Raw genomic sequence first — 20,250 nt, forward strand, 5'->3', positions numbered from 1 at the left:
TTCTGATAGTGCCTCTCAGCCCTTTCCAAGCCAAGTTGAGAGACGCTGGCCCAGGGAAACTCACAGAACAAAAGAAAAAAGCAGTTAATGCCAGGAAGCAAAAAATGTCATTCTTCTCCCTTCCTTTGTTCATTATCCCATCAGCATTCCCAGGTTCCAAGACAACAGGCAGCTTTCACCAAAGGCCTCTGAAAACAAGCTTTCAGTTCAGCCAGCTGGAAGAATGTCAATTCACTGCTCACTTGATGTTCTTTCCCTACAGGAAAGTTTCCATTATTGCAGGTAACCAGAGAGACAAAGCCATTGGATCAGACCATCTCTCACGAGCCCACCAGACTGCAGCAGGTCTGATCTGAGCAAACACTTTGCTCAGTGTCCCTCTGTGGCAGCTGGGAAGAGTGGTCAGAAAAGAGACAGGTCCTCTTACACAAGTGTGGACACGCTGGCAAGCTGCAGAGGCTTTGCTTAAAACCAGAGACGGTACAGCCAAGTAAGCAGTGCTACACCCTGATTTAGTGACTGGATTTTGGTTTCAGGGTGCTTTCCAACTCTGCCAAGACAAGCCAGTGTCATTAACACCAACTCCTTTCACAAAGGCTTTTCATATGACAGGCACTGACAAACTGAAACATCTTTTGAAGAGAGAGACAACCTGCAGAATCCAAACTCTAAACAGACTTGAGAAGACACTGGACCAATACCAGACAGAACTGCTGCTCAGTAACTTGCATCAGAAGGCAACATAAGCAGAGACCTTGTTTCAGAAAGACAAGCAGGGAGATCATTAATGCAATCAGTGCATCCTCTGGGCTGTACTTACAGGAGGCGATGCCAGGTGGGAAGTAGAGGAGCTGCTGGAGGAACTACCAGAGCCTGAACTGGGATAAGAAGGCATTGGCACAGAAGCAGCTAAACCAAACAGAAGACAAAACCAAAAGGAAGTTGTCAGTCTAAAGTGAATTGGTAATAAAAGGTCTTTTCATCTTCTCCCATCAGGTTTACCTCACACACCACCATGTATCTCAGGTATCAGATGTGGCAATTGAAGGCAAACAAACATAAACCCTCCCATTCTGTTCAGCTGTACAATTCACATCCCTCCACTTCCCCACACGCTGGTTCACAGTCATAGCTCTTAGGGTGAAAGCTTTCACAATATCTGACCAAGGTACACAGGTCACAAGACAATTTCTGCCCTCGAGAGCCTCTTTGGAAAAGAAGGGAAAGTGGACTGAGTTACTGAATGCCAGGGGCAGAGGTTAGAAGCAAAAGCATATCCCTGCAGTTTCATCTTCATCAGACTTTGTGGCTTAGCACACGTGCATCAAATGTTGGGATGTGTGTGCTTAGTTACACACAAGCACTGGAATGAGCTGCCCAGGGAGGTGGTGGAGTCACCAACCCTGGGTGTGTTTAAGGGTCGTTTGGATGCAGTGCTTAGGGCCATGGTTTAAGGCGAGTCTTGCAGAGTAGGGTTATAGGTTGGACTTGGTGATCCTGAGGGTCTTTTCCAGCCTGGATGATTCTGTGATTCTATGCCACTGTGTGCTTGCTAACAGTCACTTGGGCATCCCAGGCCACATGCCATAATAAAAAAACAGAAAAACCCCACCAAATAATTCATTCAACAAGGAAATAGCTCATTGCTTCTTACTCCTCAACCCATTCTCCTTGGGTCACCTCTGCAGAATGAAGAAACTGGTTATTTCATCTCTTTGTGCAGAAACTGTTCCTTAGCACAGCTTATTTTTGCCTCTCTTCCTCTTATTTTTTATTGTTCAATGGCAGAACTGCACATTTCATTCACTCCATTGTTGAGCTGGCTTTTTGTGACCTTCAGAGAGCCACAAAGGTCTACTTAGCACTGACCTTCAGGCAGAAAAGATGATTAAAGCATCACAGGAGAAAAGAATATTTAGCTCCAATGACTTATGCAAGAGAGGTTCTGTAAATACCTTACAAGAGCTCAGTTCAGCCCAGGAGGGAGGCAAGTCCAAGGTAACACTGGCTCTTTAGAGGACTTTGACATATTTTGTGGTTCTAGTTTCCCAGCCTACCTGCACAAGACTGAACAGTGCAGAAGAGGCCAAACATCCCCACTTCAAGGCAGCCTGAAGTCACATTTTCCTCTGCAACCACTTTGCTATTTGAGTGACTTAAAACAAGAGCTCAGAGGCCATACTGAAGTGAGGAGAGGTACACTTTGCTTTTCTTCCACTGTGCTGGCAGAGAATTAGCACCTCCTATCAGGTTTCTACCTTCACAGCATCTGTGCTAATGACTCCATCCTTAAGGTGAGGAAGGTTAATAATGCCTAGAAGAACACTTCTGTGTGAAGTAAAACTGCTTGTGTCATTAATCACACTAGATACTACAAAGTCCTTATTCTGTTCAACCAGCTAGAAAAGTAGAATTCCCTCTCTCCAATTAACTGCTGAAGCAGTGTTCTACTGATAAAAGAAGGGAAAAGGATGCCTTCTAATAAAAAGCTTTAAGAAGTCCATCCATACAACCTACCGAGAAAGGTTAAAGGATGACTGGACCAGTGTCTCCCAGCACACAGAAGAATCGCTTAGATGCTGACCTTCTCAGTCTGGCAGAGGTTTGACAAGATCCAAGAGCAGGAAAACAAAGCCTAAGAAGTGTGGTCTTAGGTGTTTTAATGTAAATAATCAACCACTATGACAGTTTAAGCAGGGTTATAGTGATCTCCTCCACCCTTGCTAATGCTGACAGAAACTGCATGTTTGTCTGAAGAGGTTAAGTGCAAACAGAGACAGATTCAGCTCACTTCACCAGCGTGTTGAGGTCCATAACACACCTTCCCAAAGCTTTGTGAGAAGCTGCTTTCTAGCCTCTGCATCTCTCTGACCATCGCTTCTCTGCCCTGAATGGGCTGTGCTATTAAAACAGCTCTGGTAAAGGAAGGGGGACTGTGATACCCTGATAACGGGAGGTCAGGGGCTTGGCAGGGAGAGCCACACCACCCACATCCCACATGCTCTTCCAGCACAGCTGGTTCCCGCCCCCCATGCTCAGGGAACACACACAGAGCTCTGAGAACTTCCTTGTGAAATGCAGAGCTCTGTCCTGCCTATACCACACTGCTTTTGATCTCTGGGATCTTCCCACAGAGCCTGCAGTGCAACCCCTACTACCTTCCCTATGTATTTAACACCACAAAGCCAAATGGGGGGTGGGGAAGAGGTTTCCCTGTTTTTATCCTGCCAGCTCTTATAAAACAATTCAGCCTTGGACAGACAGACCTTCCTGCTATGGAAAGGTGCTTTTAAGAAGAGATGGTTTCTGAACTAGCTGCCAGACTTGCACTGCTGTTCATTTTCCCCTGGTATTGATGATTTTAGCACCGCCACATCTGTTCTCTCTCAAGGTTCCCTTCACTCTGTTTTGGTCCTGTGCTCATTGATTTAAACCTGGCTGGAATTGAGACTTTTCTATTTTTGTCTGCTTACTTTGGACAGCTTTCCATTGATCTAGGAATGAAGATATGCAAGCAGACTTTGCCACTATCCTCTGAAACTCACAGCAGCTTGTGCGAAGCATGCCTTTAGCAACAGCCACTGTTATTGTTCTTACTTAAACCTCTGTCAGCTCCCCAAATTCACACTGTAACGTTGTAAGGTCTAACTCAGAAGGTCCTGATGCTAAAAACAGACTTTCATGCATACAGAACCACACAGGGTTTGGCTCTGACAAACCCTCTCTGACCACCACGTTCCCCCCGGTGCATTTTCCAGCGTCAGCCACACAGGACAGCTTGAAAGCAAGACCTTTGCTGCCATCTCCTCCACACACCCAGGCACTCCCAGTTTCCAATTAAAAGGATGCAAAGGGTTGGCTCATCATGTTCCCAGCTCAAGTCTGAATGTGGGCAATGCTAGCACCGACTGTAGGCCCCCACCCAAATCCAGAAATTGCTGGATTGTAATGTAAATAAGTTTTGTTTTCATAATTGCCCTCTCCAAGTTGTTCCAACAGAAGAACAGTCATCCTCTATGTCGTGTAACCAATGCCAACTGGTTTCAGAAGGGGAGAGCTAGGAGCCATAAAAGCAAGCCTGTGTTCCAGCTGTGTGGATCAGAGGATGTTAGGGGTCAGAAGGGACCCAAGGAGATCATCGAGTCCAAACCCCCTGCCAGAGCAGGACAATACTAACAGATCACAGAGGAGCACATCCAGACAGGCCTTGAAAGGCTCCAGAGAAGGAGACCCCACAACCTCTCTGGGGAGCCTGTGCCAGTGCTCTGGGACCCTTACAGTAAAGAAGTTGCCCCTTGTGTTGAGGCAGAATCTCTTTTGCTGCAATTTACACCCACTGCTCTTTGTCCTATCCCAGGGAGCAGTGAGCAGAGCCTGTCCCCCTGCTCCTGGCCAGCCCCCAGATACTTATAAACATTCATCAAATCCCCTCTAAGTCTTCTCTTTTCCAAACTAAAAAGTCCCAAATCTCTCAGCCTCTCCTCATCAGGCATGACCTCCAGTCCCCTAATCATCCTTGTAGCCCTCCACTGGACTCTCTCCAGCAGATCCCTGTCCCTCTTAAACTGGGGAGCCCAAAACTGAACACAGTATTCAAGATGAGGTCTCATCAGGGCAGAGTAGAGGGGGAGGAGAACCTCCCTTGATCTGCTGGACACACTCTTCCTAATACACCCCAGAACTTTACACTGGATCCTACACCTACAAAAGTTAACTTCTGACAAATCACTCTACCAGGGCCTCGATCACCCTAAAAATATCTGAGCCTCTAAGCCTTATTTTAAAAGAAGCTTTCTTTGGAATCTGCATTTTACATGTACTGGAGAGAGGCATTCGTTTTTATTATCTGGATTCAATTAAAACCAGCCATCAAAAAGCTTGTTAATTACAGTCTCTGACAAGGCAAGAGTTTGAGGGAAGGAACTGCAAGGGCTTGCCCAAAACCGAGCTGCTTTTTAGAGCTTACAACTTTGCACCAGTACAATCTTTGAGATGCAGAAGGCATGATGGCTTCTCACTAGTTTTTTCCCCCTGAATATTTTATGTACAGGAAGATTTAAAGAGGGTAAAAGTCCAGTTAAGCTTGACAAGACATTTCAGATGGCTACAGCTCCAAACCACAACTGCTCACAGCTCCTGCTCTCTTAAAGCAGAGTGCAGTGAGTCTCCTTCCCTGGAGATGTTCAAAACCTGCCCGGATGCATTCTTGTGAGGGCTACCCTAGGTGATCCTGCTTTGGCAGGGGGGGTGGACTCAATCTCTGGAGGTCCCTTTCAACCTTTAATGTTCTGTGCTTTTGTGAAGGAGGTACCTGTAGCACTTACTGAAGGCAGGAGCAACAAAACTGTCAGAAATGTTCTGCAAGGGTACCAATTACAGGCTCGCTCAAGTATCTAATTATGCCTTCTCAGGCACTGCTGCTGTGACACACTGCCCCATGCCTTATGCTGATCAGACCTAGCTACAGACACACAACATTCTGACTAGACACAGTGTTTTTAAAGACTTTATTAATTAATCTGTGCACATCTAAGGTACATCCTTAGTCAGAGGTACAAACCTCACAACATAAGACATAAATAAACAAACAAAACCAACTACATGCTTTAGTTAAAAGTCCAGGGCTAAAGCCTGTAGCAAACAGAGCTTTGTGGTGCACTCAGGATGGCAGCAGACTTGGGTCCTTGCCTCACTAGAGGAGTGAGGGGAGGGACATGAGAACAACCACCCCACGAAACTGCAGTGGAAGAGATGAGCTTGTCAGAAATGCTGTTACCTGAGATGTTGATTCTGCTGAAGTGTCTCAAAAGTCGAGCAAGCTCACTTAAGTGTGGGGGGTCCACTCCCTTAACAACTTCTAAACTATCCACTTAGAGTATTATCCATATTTGGGAATTCTCCACTTCTCCAAAATGATGCTGTATTACAAAAACAGTCTTTATAATGCTATGAGGTAGAGGGTTGAACTGGATGATCTTTGAGGTCTCTTCCAACCAGATGTAATCTGTGAGGGGATATACTAACCCATCCACACAGAATGAACAGCTCTTGCTTCATTTTTATTCACTGTATGACCAGCTCTGGACCAGCCTTGACAGAGTTTAGGAGCCTAGGTGATGCATTCAGCTCTGCATGCTGGAGGCAGCTCTCCCCTTCTGCCCTTGTCCCTGGCACTGCAGCACTATGGAGATCACCACACTCTGCTCAGACTGCAAAGTGTTCTCATATGGAAAGGAAGGTCTCACCTTAAAAATGGTTTGAGACATAAATGTATGCATGGTTGCTTGCACTTGCAGTGCAAATGTCTCTGAAATGGAAGGTCCCTTGAGCAAAGGCTGCACAGTAGACCTCTGAGTTTAGCTGAGGTCCCAGCGTGTTCATCATGCAACAGTTACTACTCCAAAACACAGATGCTGGTATAGATTATCCAACAAACTCGAAGAGAAACTTGCATATCCAAATGTGAATGCTGTAGCCCTGCTTCCACTGAAGTCAGCAGTAGCCCAGTCAGCAGCTCCCAAGGAGAATACAAAAGATGAGAGCACACCACTCTCTCTCTCAGTTCTGCACTGCAGGCCTGGGGACACTTAAATTCAGTCTGAGCATGATCAACATGATTCAGGTGCAGCTGTATCTCTTCTCTTTGATGCTTCCCACACTGGTGAGGCTGTGAAGTAGCAGCACAACAGACTTTCGGACTCACCTTAGTCTTGCCTGCAAAGCTAAGGGAGCTGGCTCTGAACAACTGTGACCTTGCTAAGCCATCTGCTTCAGCCCAAACTGTGCACACGGTAAAGCACACCACTGCTAAGCAGCAGTCAGTACCTCAGGTGAGTTTCCCTCACTGAGATCACCATAACCCAAGACCTTTGCTGACACACATCCAGGCTCTTCACTGCATTTCCCAGAGACCTTCATCCATTGCTGCCATTCAGTAGTAGCAGAGACCTCCACAGCAGACTACAAGGATCATCTTCTCCATCAGTATATTTTTGTGCACAACAAATTGAAGACCTCCATCAACAGGGGTGATATTTCTCCCCTCATCTTTTCAAAACCAGTAGTGGTCTCTCCTGTGTGGAGCAGATTCCAGGCCGTGGACATATGCTTGGAAGCAAGGACCAACAGGGCAGCAGAGAGGTCTGGAGTTCAGATAGTCCTTATCCACCTGTAAAGGTGTTTCTTCTACTGAGTCTTGACCCCACACCGTTAACTCTGGTGCAGCTGGGGGCAAAGGTGGAGCTACAGCCTCCTGCTCACAATGGTGCTTCTGGTTTCTGCACAGCAAGTGTGCAGGTGTTGGAAACTGGGGCCAAGTCAGGAGAATCCTCTCATACTTGCAGGGGTGTTTCTGTTCCCCTGCCCAATGAAGCAGTGGAACTGCTGGAGGCAAGAGATGAGCTGCTGGGCGCACGGGTATGTCCTGAGGGGGTCCTCCTCTGCCCACAGGAGCATCAGATTCGGAAGGGGTCTTCCCACACAGCAGTGGTATAGCAGGTGGTGGGAGCTGAGCTGGCTTAGGAGCAGTCCTACACAGCCAGAGTCCTTTCCTGCCTGCAGAGTAGTCCTGTTTTACAGGGCTTGCCCCACACCTTGCAGGTGGAGATGGGGGCCTGGCTGCCTTCCACACTCCCCTAAACCAGAACCGTCTTTTCTTGCCCACAGGACAGTCACCTAAGTACACAGGTAAAATCTGTGAGCAGCCTCACTTGGGAAACAGGACAGCAAAAGACTATCAGAGGTGAGGTGGACATCAGATAAGGGGAGCTATAGCATACATTCAGCAGAGGCTCTGTGTTTGGAAAGTGTTGGACACGCTTCTGACCCTTCAAGTCCTTGCACTGGGCACCCAAAATCAGTCACTGATGAATTCTTGACTCTGTCATTTACTCAGGAGATTAAAGACCCAAAAGGCTTCTTCCAGAAAGCAACCATACAGAACTCCACTACACCCAGCATCTTGGTCAAAGGACTATTACATCCCACACACTAGAGGCAATTCCAAATCGTTTTCCACCATCAACAGACCTCTGCATCACGGTGGAAGTGGTTGGAAATTCTCAAAAGAGGAAAGATCAAACTTTCTGTGCAAATCTGTCTTTGCTTTGGCCAGCTCTCAGAGCACTCAAACTTAACCTTTCTAAACCAAGATTTATCATGAACTTGGGAGATAAATTCTGAAAGAAAGTTTGGTAACCAGAACAATTCTGCACAGCCGACCCAAGGTACCACCTGGCATGCAGGGACAGGAGTGCCAATTTCCACCATTCTTTCCTCTGCATTGTCCTACAGCTGCATGAATAGCAAGATCACTCTGCATAATCCTATTTACCTACAAACATCCCCACGGGCCAAGCACTTTATACAAAGAAGCTGAATGCACTTGAAAGCTACATTTACTTCTCCTTTAGGTTTCTAAATAGCCCTCAAATCATCCCTTTGAAGACGAACTCAGCAAAATTAAACACATTTTGATGGCAAACTCAGGCTGTGACACAGTAACAACTGCTGAATCCCTGCTTGAACGACTAAGAAAACATAAAGCAGTTCTCTTTCCTTTTGAACTAGCAGCAAAGGATGTCATGTCATGGTTCAACAAGACTTGTAATCAGAAATGCAACACTTACATTTCTTCATAGAGGCACTTGCATCCAAGAACGGGTGATGGAAAAATTCATCTGAAAATAAACAAAACAAAAGCAATCAAGCAGAGTGACTCAGTGAAAGGAAATGCCTATATCAAGTTTACAAAGCACTTAAAGCATAGCAAGTTACAGCATTTTACAGAGACTTTTTTCCATGCAATGGAAGCTGACTGGCTGCAGTAGCACAGAGCAGTGGTCAAGAATGCAGACTAGGGACTCTCAGCTGGGGCAATTATATGAATGAAGAAAAAGAGTGGCAAAAGAAATAATTAACTAAATCTTTATCGAAAGCATGGCCAAAGGCCATGAGGGTTTGTATCTTGGGACTCACCACCAGTACTAACAGTTTTTGCTTCCCCATGGGGCTTTAAAAGAAGTGAGTAAGGTTTGGCTGCAAGCTACAACCCTGTGCTGCCAGGGAGAACACATTCAATTAATTGTTAATGCTCCTCTGTCTTGTAACAGCTCCCCATAGGAAGAGGAATCAGTTGCTGAGGGTCAGATTATGTGATTATGTCAAGATCTGGCATGGCCACATCTGTGCATGTGCATCTGAAGCTGTTATCAGCAAGAAGAGAGAAATGCTAAGGCACAAACTAGCACTAAAAGATAAAGTTCTTGGCTGACAGGCATGGCAAGTCCCTTTGATTGTAGAGATCTATAGGAGCTGTATTTACTACACTGTGCTGTCACTCACTCCACAGAAGAATGATGGACAAAACGGCCTCCACTAAGTTATCTTGCACTGCACCCAGACCCAAACCCAGGGTGCAGAGCAGGCAGAAATGCATCTCCTAAAAGGCCACCACAGGCTGACAGTACTGCCTGCCCTCCATACCAGACACCTGCTGCCCTCTTCACTCATTATGGGAAGATACTCGACAGGTCCAGGGCCAAGGAAAGCTGCTCATGGTTTGCTGGAAACCCTCTACATCTTTACCTGTCCTCACAAGCAGCCAACCCTACTGCCTCCTGTCTCTGATCTCTGTAAGCCAGAGTCCTTTCCTATCACGATCAGCAACTCAGCCTTTCAGGAGCATTAGTCATGGATCAGCACTGATTAATTGGCTAACTGCAGGCGGTTCAACTTGTTTTCCCAGCACAGATTTCCTGTTGCAACACCCACGGTTTACAAATGCTGCTTTCTGTAAACAGTTCCTTTTTGGCCACTGAACTTTCCAGAAAGCAGCCACTAGGGTTGTTTTGTTTGTCTGCCTTTTAAACTTAAACAATCCCTCTCTCCTTAGCCCCTCCTTGCCACTGCCATGCCAAGGCCTTACAGTCAGAACGGGAGCTCAGCACAACAGAAGTGATGAAGTCTCTGACTCGGAAAGCTGGAATCTGATTACATCTGCTCTGATGGAGAGCATCCCTATATCCTGTCAGGAGCTGCTCAGCTGCTGGATTTTCCTGCTTCAACCTGTTCCTGTAGAGGGTACCATCCCTCAGCTGAGCTGATTCAGCTGGGGTGGAAATGGTTTCTCTCACTTTTCTTCCATCAAACTGATAATTTAAGTTTGCTTTGCAAGCACAACTGAACAGCCCTGCTTGTAATCATCAGCAGGAAACTTTCAACTTGAAACCTCCCTAACCATCCTCTAGATAATCTTGAGATTGTAGAGACCCTCAGTTCCTGGTAGAAGACCAGCTGAGACACACAACAAGTAAATTAAGTTTATGTGTTGCTCTTCTGTGGAACAAACTTTAGGAGAGCAGCATACTACTATTTCAGCCAGAGGCAAAATCTGGAGGTCTCCTGAACTGACACTCTAAGGAAGGAGGAAAAACCCATTCAGTAAGCATAGGTCACTGGTGGATGAGACCAAGAATACAGCTGGATGCTCAGGAAGTGTATTCATTTAAGTAAATCATGGCTCTGGCACTTGCTTTCCTCTCAGCTAGCAGGAGATAATTGAATATGACATGGGATACCACACTGCCTTCTATAAAGCACAAGGAGTATCCCAAATACAGGCTCCTGTACAGAACATACTCACAAACCCTCCCTGAGAATCAGTTACATCTTACAAAGGCAGGGAAAAGCCTCCTGCATGTGATTAGGGGCAGGCAACAATCTCAGTGCAGCAAGATGTGCTGCAACTGCTGTCCTGAGTGAAATCAAAGTCTATTGTCTCAAATTTCCAAGTGTCAGACACTGATCCATGCAGTCTACTCCCAAGAGGTACAAAACCAGCTTACAGGGGGCTAAAAAGGTTTAGCAGACTTGATTTCTGACAGCAGGGAAATAGGAACCTCAAATATATTTTATTCTGCAATGCACAGCAGCATGATAGAAGAGGTAGAGATCCACAGCTCAGACAGAAGATCTGCAGGGAATAATACTGAGAGGTGCTTATATCTGTCAGTATCTTCAATTTTCTTCAACCACCTTTTTTTTCCCCCCTCACTTCTGTGCCCTGGTAACCACTCCTTACCATCAGCCTCGTTTAATCCACATGCCTGTTTCACCCAGGTGACAGTGTCCCCAGAAAGGCATTCCTGGTATCACTAATCTAAAGCATATCAGAGGCTGCAAAACAATATCTCTCCCCATCAACTAGCATATGCTGCTGAGGAGGAATCAGTGCACCTGAGCAGATAAGGAACAACAAATCAACAGAAAACTAACCCCCAAAAGACAGAAACAGCAAACCCTTTTGCCCCAAGCTTGAGTAAAAAGCAATAACCTAAAAAACACACTGCAGCACACTTCAAGTTAAAAAAAAAAGCAGTGTCAGTGCAAAAAGCAGGAAGCTCTGTGACTTTAGATACTGCTCACCTGATACTGGACACAAATTCATCAGCTTTGGCCCCACAGCCTTGTTTCAGGAAAACTACCTTACTCAAACATGAAGGCTGAGGGGACTTAGCCTTTCCACCAGCAGCACTGACCCACTGAGGCAAAGCTGCTCCCTGTTCTCCTCTGCACTCAGAGCAGACACCACCAAGATCAACTTGTTTGGTGACAAAGTATACAAGTCCTGATTTTCACCTGAGACAGGTCTAAGCTGTCTTTACCCAACAGAAAGGGAGAGAGAGAAAAAAGAATGGAAGACCTTTAGATGTCCTGCTCTTTTCAGAGGCTTTAGGAAAGGGTCCATCTCTGCCTGCTTTCCCTTAGGGCATGAGTTCATTATAGCTTCTTCAGACCTTTTGGGTGATGTTAGACACACCTGCAAGAGGCTGCCAAAGCCACAAGTGCAGACAATGCATTTTCTCAGTTTAAAAGGAATTAAGATACTAAAACAAAGAATAAAGTCTTCATGCTAGGCAAGACTGAAGACAGAGGTTTGAGAGGAAAGGTAAGAGACTGCCAGCCTGAGCCCAGCGAGAACCAGGGCATCCTTCCACAGAAACCTGGAGGAAGTGACAAAGGTCTGCATGCAGCTATAGTCTCTTGCTCAGATTATCTCTGCAGACCCTGAAGAACAGAAGATATTGGCTGAAATTTCATTAAATGCATGCAACTTGCAGCTTTGGCAAGGAACTACAGAGAAGGAACGTGGATAAGATACACAAGATACGTTTCCCCTGTCAGAATGCTTAGCAGAAGTTCAGAAGTATTATAAAAGAAGCAGCCAGGAGAGAGAAAGAGAGCAAGAAGTATCTGCTGAACTGTGCCAGATCTCTGGGGCTACAATACTGTACTGCAATCAGCACTAACTTCTCCAGTGCATGCAGTAGGAAGCCCAAGATTACAGAGTCTTTGAGACACAAGTGAAATCCAGGTGTCTGGCTGCTCCTCCTAGCAGCAGTCAACAGTAGAGGTTTGCACAGAGACACAGGCAGCAGAACTAACACTGGAAGGAGGTCTTACCAAAGTCCATGCGGTCCTTATGGTTACGCTGCAAAAGGCCCAGCAGTAGCTGCCTCAGGTGGCTTGATGTCTCCCTGGGGATGCTAGGATTGAAAACAAAAGCAAAATAAGAGACTTGAAGTCCACTTCCACTGCTTTTACATATTCAGGAAGGTAATCTGCAAATGCAAACTTAAGATCCTAGCCCAGCAGGCACAAAGTAAGAGCTCACTAGAGAGAGGCTGAACAGAAACATCTCTATTTGCATCTCTGTTTGGCTTTTACTCCTCATTGTCATCGTTAAGGCTACAGCTAATCTAGCTTTAATGGCCTTTCCCATGAGCACCTTCAGATCCTTCCCCTCCAGTGGAGTCAGTGCCATCCCTCTGCTTCTCAGCTAAGTCGATTCAAGACGCAATGTTTTGCACATCAGAAATAAAATCTCCTCTACTTGCTCTAATGGGAATAAGGAGGCCATTAAATTGAAGCAGTAACCAAGGGGAAGATTCCAATTAAGACATTGGTGGTGAAATATATCACCAATTACAACCATTTTATTAAGGCATTTCTCCTCCAGTGAGGACTAGCAAGTCACCTTTGTCCATTTTCTTCCTTGATATACAGCATTTCTTAACGGCCACTAACACATGAGCAGCTGCCACCCGAGCAAGCTGAAGTTTAGTGCAGCTATCACCACACTTTGCAGTACAGCTAGGAAGGAAATAATCTTTTCAAGGGCCACTGCAGCACAACAGAGCCAGTAAATCACTGTGGTCTCCCTCACCCACAAGGAGAGACCAGGGCAGCTCTTCACAACTCCTGTAGATTGCAAGGAGCAGGGAATAAATGAAGGGATTAAGGCAGGGAAAGCAGAGTTCAGCTCTTGTATAAGTGGATTCAGCTCTGCTGACTTTCCTCCACCACCAGAAGCACTGTTTGGGGCTGCAGCAGCCAGGCCCTGCCCGCAGCCAGCGCAGAGCTCTCTAAATTAAGCGTGGGTGGCTCCAGCTCCTATTGACTGTTTATCATGGCTGTGCCCAGCATGGCATCACACTCTGCCAGGCCTTCCCCTCTTCCCACACACGGGTCAGCCGAGGTAATGGCATATGTGCTCAGCACTCATTTGGCTGTGGAGCCCCAGCCTGCCTCCGAGCACAGCACACGGCTGCTCAGGCAGGGCTCCACTCACTGCCTTGAAGCCAAAGCCTGTCTGATGCTGGGAGATGCATCCCTTCCCACATCGCTTCTACCAACTCTGCCCCTGCCACAGACTTGGACAAAAATAGTGGGGGAGAGGTGCTGGTTAGCACCAACAGACTCCTGTTCAGTGACACCAGAGCTGTGAGGCAAGGTTTGTATTTATAGGTTTCACTACTACCCAGTGAAGCCCTTCTGTGAAGCCTCAGGCCTCACTAGTGCAGGAATCTGAGCCCAGCAATTCCTGTAACAGAATGATGGCAAACATCCCTAATCCTTGTTGGTACTGGAGGAGTTGCTTTTCCATCCCTGACACCAGAATGGCTTTGTGCACCTTCTCAGGCTGACTAAGGAAGCAGCCACCAGGACTCTGGAAGGGACATAGTTAAAGTGAGACTCCTCTTGAGACAAAAAAAAAGACCTCTTCTCTTAAAGAAAAACAACCCTGTGCCTTAGAAGCAAGCTGTGTAACAGAATAACCCAGGATACCACAGCTAGCTGAGTCTCCTGAAAAATACATTAGTCCTGCAGCCCTGCAGCCCTCCAGCTTTATCATCATAATTTATTTATCCATGACACAAAGCTCTCATCCCAAAAAAGGCCATTTTGCAGCAGCAACTTCAGCTTTCATACTGTTTTAAAGCCAAGAAACAGGTAGACTAAGTAGTAGGACCTCAGATGTCACAATGCAGAGTGGAGACAGCACAGATCAACAGCCTGCTTTCCCCCTCCTAACTCCCCTGTCTAAAGCATCAGGCTTTGCTATGCTGTTCTCTTCTGAGGCCATCTTCTTAGTCACAGGCAACAGAAGCACCTCCTTCTGCTCATGGCCTAGAATGCACTTTGCCATGCAAATCAGCACCATGAACGTTAGCTATTAAAAGTGTGAGGCCTTTGGGCTTTCTGCTGACATGGGCTCCCCTCCTCAGAAGGGCATTTCACCTGCCAGCAGCTGCACCAGCCCAGCAGGCAGAGATCCTTGGTGAGCATTTAATGAGCTTTTCTTCCTCACCCCATTCCCAAGACAAAACACAGCACTTCCCATGCTGGTGCTGAGGAGGTGGGTGCCAGCCTGCCTAATCCCAAGAATGAAACCAGATCCTGGCACTGTTACAGTCTGAGAAGGAGGCCTCTGGAGTAGTTTGTGCTTCCTGCTGTGTTGGCAAGGCTGCAGAGGCAGTTTAGTCATGTTTACTCAGGAAACAGCACAGGTTGTAGCTCACGTTAAGGAGACAATCTGACTTTGGAAAGCAGAGGATCAGTATTCATACAGAGGCCACTTCAAATCGGACTTCTGTGGTGAACACCAAAATGGGCTCAGATCTAAGTTCTGAAGAAACATGTTAGGTAAAAGCAGAGAGATATGAAAATGGTAAATGCAGCCAAGGAGAAGGACTAATCCCTACAAGAGCAGACATGTTCTCCTCTTACAGCTGAGTTCCATTTCTCCCCTCACCTGCCTCCCACTGTGTGCACTGTAAGCCAGAGTAGCAGCAGGGAAGGGTCTCCATTAAAGAACCTCATTAACTGCAGGGATTCATTTCATTCTTAGTAAGAGGGACTAGCTCAAAGGTGAGCAGCCTTGTTTTAGGCTGCATAGAGGGAACACAAGTTCTATTTTCTGCTCACACAGACTGTTTCAACTATGCAGCAGTGGTTTTGCTTTGAATTGTTCTGTTGGGGTGTTTTACACCATCAAACCCTCTGCTTGAACCCAGGAAAGCACACAGATGCCTCAGATTCGATCCTGGTAGAAGTTTGTCCCCTCTACCCAAATCAAAAAAGGAGGTAATTGAAGGAAAATTAAATGCAGAGCATGAGCCACTGAAAAGAGCTCCAGCTTCTTGACAGTTCCTTCTGCTATCTCTTGGATCTGTCTTAACTGATAAGGAGAAGAAAAATAAATCCCTGTACAGCAAACTCAATAAACTTCCTGCACATGTGGTTGCATTAACAGCTCTACCAAGCAGCAGCTTACTTTCTGGTTTAAAAAAGGCCTTCCAATTTTTGGATGTATAATCTGAAATTTCAGTCCTGTCTCTACACTGGGCTGAGGCTTTCAAGAGCGAGCTTGAGGCTCTGCTTTAAAAGCTCATAGAGCAAAAGCAAAGGCTACAGCAATGAAACCAAAGTACCCTGACAAATCACAGCACTGAGCAGCGAGGTAACACACACCCTGGTGGGACAGAGGCAGTTCTCTTCCCCTTGGAAACTGCAGCAGTGTCCATTTCCATGGAGGTTATAATATTTCCTCCTATGAGCAGGCCAGACACAAGCAGTTGCTGCCCTGATATGTGAGAAATGGGAATATGATCTGCAGTCAGGTATTGCAGGTTACAGGAGAGACTGTAGCTTGGCTCCTTAAGCTATTAAAGCACTGCCACCATTTCTTCATGAGTCTCTGGGTCAGGAAAGCCCTAAGTGGGACAGGACCACCAGCTGCCTCCTAAAATCACTAACAATCCTCAGGTTTTGTCACGTAGGAGAGAACTGGTATCTGGGGAAAGGGAAGACACCAACTCCAGCCATCTGCTGCTGTCTGGCTTTCTCTGGGCCACATCACTGCTGGCTGGCTCAAAGCAGGGCAAGACAGGTGGCCAAATTATTTTAGTCACCTCACTAAGTGAGTAGCCAGGAGTATGTGAGGACAGGTGTAAATACATAGTAAACAAGTGCACAAAACCAGTGACAGTGGAAAAATGCTTACTTGGGCATCAGCATCTTGTTTTTCTCATAGAAGAGGCGAAGATCCTGTGGGCTGCTGGCCTGCAGAGAAGAAAGAAGAGCAGTGTATGAAGCAGCTAAAAATGAAGGGAAGGGATTAGCATTTCTCTTTCACAGTTACTCTGAGGAGCAGAGGCACTCTTCAGTTGCTAAAGCAGCACAATGAGAACCTGCAGCTTGCTTTAGACTGAAAAGACAGCACTGTGCCAGAATGAAAATACAGTATTTCATCTTGCTGTCTTTTTGTCCCTGACCTGGTTCTGTCCTGTTCTCTCCTTCCAAAGGCTGAGCTTCATTGCACTGGGCTCTGATGCTCAGGTCTGACCTGGCCTAATAGCCTCAACCAGAAGGCGAAATAATTGCAGACGTGAGGAGCCTCAAATGATGAATGGCAGATCCTGCTGAGAACACGGATTAGTGCTGCAGGGCGTTTCGAGAAGGGGCAGGGGAGCCCGGGGATGGGCTGTGAAGAGACCAGGGCGATGGAGAAACAGCAACTGAACTAGGATTTTCTACTTTAATTCCAGGAAGCCAGAAGGTCTTGAGCCACAGCTATCTGTGCAGAGATCTACACAACTGCTGGGGATGTCGAGATCCCAAATTCTATGAGATAGGATTAAAAAAGGAAAAAAAATAGAAAGGGAGCTAGGCACAAGAAGAGGTTTATGGCTGAGGTTAAAAATAAACTCACCAGTATAGAAGCACAGACATTAAAATCTCCTAACGTCATTTCTCCAGTTGTTTTTGTGCAATGAATAATACAGCCCAGTAAATTAACCCTAGTGTCTAAAGCTTTTCTGCTTAGGCCAAGCCACTCTAATAAAGGCAAAGCAGACTGGCTGGTATGACAGGACACAGACATGAAGGCACACACAAACAGGGAAGAAAGATCAGAGAGATTCATCTGCAATCAATTACTGGTGCAGCAGAGTGTGTGGGGAAGTGTGAACAAGGCGGCAAGAGGCAACATCTCCTGATGTTCAGGGCAGGCTCGAAAAACCCTTGAGCCTTCCACCTACTTCCATTTCTAAATTAGAAGCATTTAAGGTCAATTAAGATGCTTAAAATGGCAAATCAGACAAGCCAATCTGCAGATGGCCATCAAAATACCACTACCACAGCATGGCTGGAAAAGCAGCCACAGAAGATGCTGTCTCAACATCACCTGCTCCCTCCGGCTGAAGATGGAAATGAAGGATAACTGAATGCTCAGTGCAAACCTCAAGAGAAACTAAAGGGAGACTCTCAAATGCTGCTACTAACAACAGACTCGTGGAGTACTCATCAGCACAAGTATTTCTTGCATAGTTTTACTGACCCAAGCTTCACAGCTCTCCTATTGATTTGCAGCAGATTCCTGAAAGGACATAAGCCCTGTTTCTTCTTTCCACAATAATAAATCCTCTGCTGTCCAGACACAGCAGCAACCCAAACAGGACCCACTGGAACAGACCACTCAGAGAGGTTGTGGAGTCTGCTTCCCTGGAGAGACATTCAAAGCCTGCCTGGATGCATTCCTACACGATCCTGCTTTGGCAGGGCGATTGGACTCAATCTCTGGAGGTCCCTTCCAACCCCTGCCATTCTGTGAAAGCAGAGGTGTGAAAATGCATTATTCAAACCATTCAAATGAATGTCACTTAGCCAAGCACCTTGCTACTTAGATGCCAAACAGCATCAACGTTTCCAATCGCTGCCACTCCATTTGATTAGCTTCAGTAAAACTCCATTTCACACCTTTGCCCTCGCAGATCTCGCCCTGCAATTAGATTCTTAATAACATGGCAAACTTCAGCAAGGCAAACACTGAACCAAACTGCCTGGCCACAACACCCTATGCGATTGCAAATACGCCTGACAGACCCAGCAGACAAGGGAGGAACAGAACTCCACAGCAGGGAAGCGAAGTGCTTGCTCATGTCAGAGACACACAAGCTTTGGCTCTTTGCTCTGTTGGTTTCCTGTCTCAACAACTCGATTGTTTCACAAATACAATGAAGCTCTGATCTATTTCAAACACTGTTTTGTCAGAAATTTCCCTGGCATTAAAAGACAGAGTATATTAAAAGCAGCACACATGCAAAGTCCAGTTCATTAGACAGGGTTTGTAAGCACTAGCTTGGACAGAAACAAAATCCCCAGTAGCATTCCCCTCCTCTTTGCACAAATTAGAGAGATAGCCCTGCAGGGATGCTGGTCCTCCACATTCTGCTGCCTCAGTACAATTCCCACTTGTTCTGCAAGGACCACATCCAGAGTGGCAGCCTTCTACACACTCAGGCCACACTTCCTCATTAGGGCTATCCCCAGGAGCCCACAGTTCAAGGCTGGTCTCTGATTCAGGCAGCTGCCTGCTGGGGAATAGAGTCATTTTAGTGAGCACCCAGCACAGACAGCTGTGGATCACCATTAATTTGGTAAAATCGACTGCATCTTCACCTAACTTCATTAATAATCAACTGAGTCACACAGTGCAGCTCCTAGCAGCAGTCTCCCAGGCTCGCAATAACATGCCCACTGCTCCCCTGCTGTCAGCATCCATTTCATAAAGCATTGGCACCTTTGGCCACTTTGTTCAGCTCTCTTTTCAATAATTCTGAGAACCATGAGGGGGAAACATGCAGAAATGTTTGCCAGACACAAAAAGTGCCATTTGAATTCCTTCTAGGAAAAGCAAGGATCTCATTTGAGATCTACCTTCCAGCCAGACATATCCTACCCAAGAAAAACACCAGAAAAAAAGTATACTTTAGACCCCTAACAACTATAAAATTCAAGGTAGAGAGAACCAGCTGCTACCTACAGGACAGCATCCATCTGTCAGAAAGAGGGATGCCAAATGGGCAGCTCAGCTTTCCCCAAGAACAGGAGCTACACCAGGCCAATTCACACCCTTGCTCCCCCTCTCACGTTACTATGGAGCAGCTGCACTGGTGGGAACTGGCTCTGGTTTTGTCTGTCCTTTCTATATATATAAAGACAATTTGACAGATTCAATCCTGCCACTCTGTTACTCTGTTCCTGAGCAGCGGTGGAAATATGTTGAGCCAACAAAGGCACTCAGCTCTTGCTGCCAAATCCCATTTGGTGCTGGCTGCCTGCAAGTGGATGGCACACAAGGAACACAGGGAGTGGCATTTCCAAAAGCACTCAGCACTGCATGTGTTGGGCAAAGGCTGGATGCAGAAGCCTAATGCTCAGTCACAAGAGGGACAAAGGCACTCAGTTCACACTTCATAGCAAGTGTATGGCAACTGCTTTGTTCTTTGAATCCTTTGAGATTCCTGGGATTTGGAGGTGTAGAGAAGGGATTAAGAGGTGTTAGAAAGAAGTAAAGATGGTTCTAGGTCAGTGGGGAAAGAGCTTGAAAACTTGCAACAGGTACTTCCTGCTTATGCAGTCTTACTAGCTGGTATTTGAAGGTTTCTACAACTAAGCAGCTGTCATCTCGGGGAATCTGAAAGCACAAGGATTACAAACAAAAACTCCCCACTCCTAAACCACCTTCTTCATCTGCCCATGGATGTTTTTCTCTCTACTCCCAACAAAGATGGATCAGATTCACAATCACTGCTCCAAAAGCTAATGATTCACTCACTACAGCAAAAAGTCAATGGTTGCACTCAGTCTCAGCAGAAGAGGCTACCAGTGCCAGGAATATCTGTCCTCACTGGCACAGGACAGGACAGTGGAACAGCTTTGGGAACAGAAAGGCAGCCTACCTAACAAGAAAAAAAAGCAGGGGTTCAAATTCTGGGCATAAAATCTTCTCAGCCTAGTCTTCCTCAAGGCCCATTTCACAACACAGCAGCAGTTGCAAGTGATACATAATCCTAGTACTTATGCAGGCAGAATTAACCCAGAAATACAGTAGTGAACTTGGTACAC

At 46.3% G+C, this 20,250-nt stretch overlaps 1 protein-coding gene across 3 annotated transcripts in view; it reads right to left on the bottom strand.

Annotated features, from left to right (window-relative positions):
• The window catches only part of ULK1 (unc-51 like autophagy activating kinase 1), an 86,781-nt gene that overhangs the window by 30,304 nt on the left and 36,227 nt on the right, over window positions 1-20,250 (bottom strand). For all 3 annotated transcript variants that reach the window (XM_064168576.1, XM_064168577.1, XM_064168575.1), the window contains exons 10-13: window positions 16,346-16,404; window positions 12,463-12,545; window positions 8,628-8,678; window positions 821-909 (exon numbers count right to left, since the gene is read on the bottom strand). In XM_064168576.1, coding sequence (XP_064024646.1) covers window positions 821-909; window positions 8,628-8,678; window positions 12,463-12,545; window positions 16,346-16,404 — 282 coding nt within the window. The remainder of the gene's footprint in view (window positions 1-820; window positions 910-8,627; window positions 8,679-12,462; window positions 12,546-16,345; window positions 16,405-20,250) is intronic.

The sequence above is a fragment of the Pogoniulus pusillus genome, chromosome 30, assembly GCF_015220805.1.
Source record: "Pogoniulus pusillus isolate bPogPus1 chromosome 30, bPogPus1.pri, whole genome shotgun sequence".
Taxonomy (NCBI): domain Eukaryota; kingdom Metazoa; phylum Chordata; class Aves; order Piciformes; family Lybiidae; genus Pogoniulus; species Pogoniulus pusillus.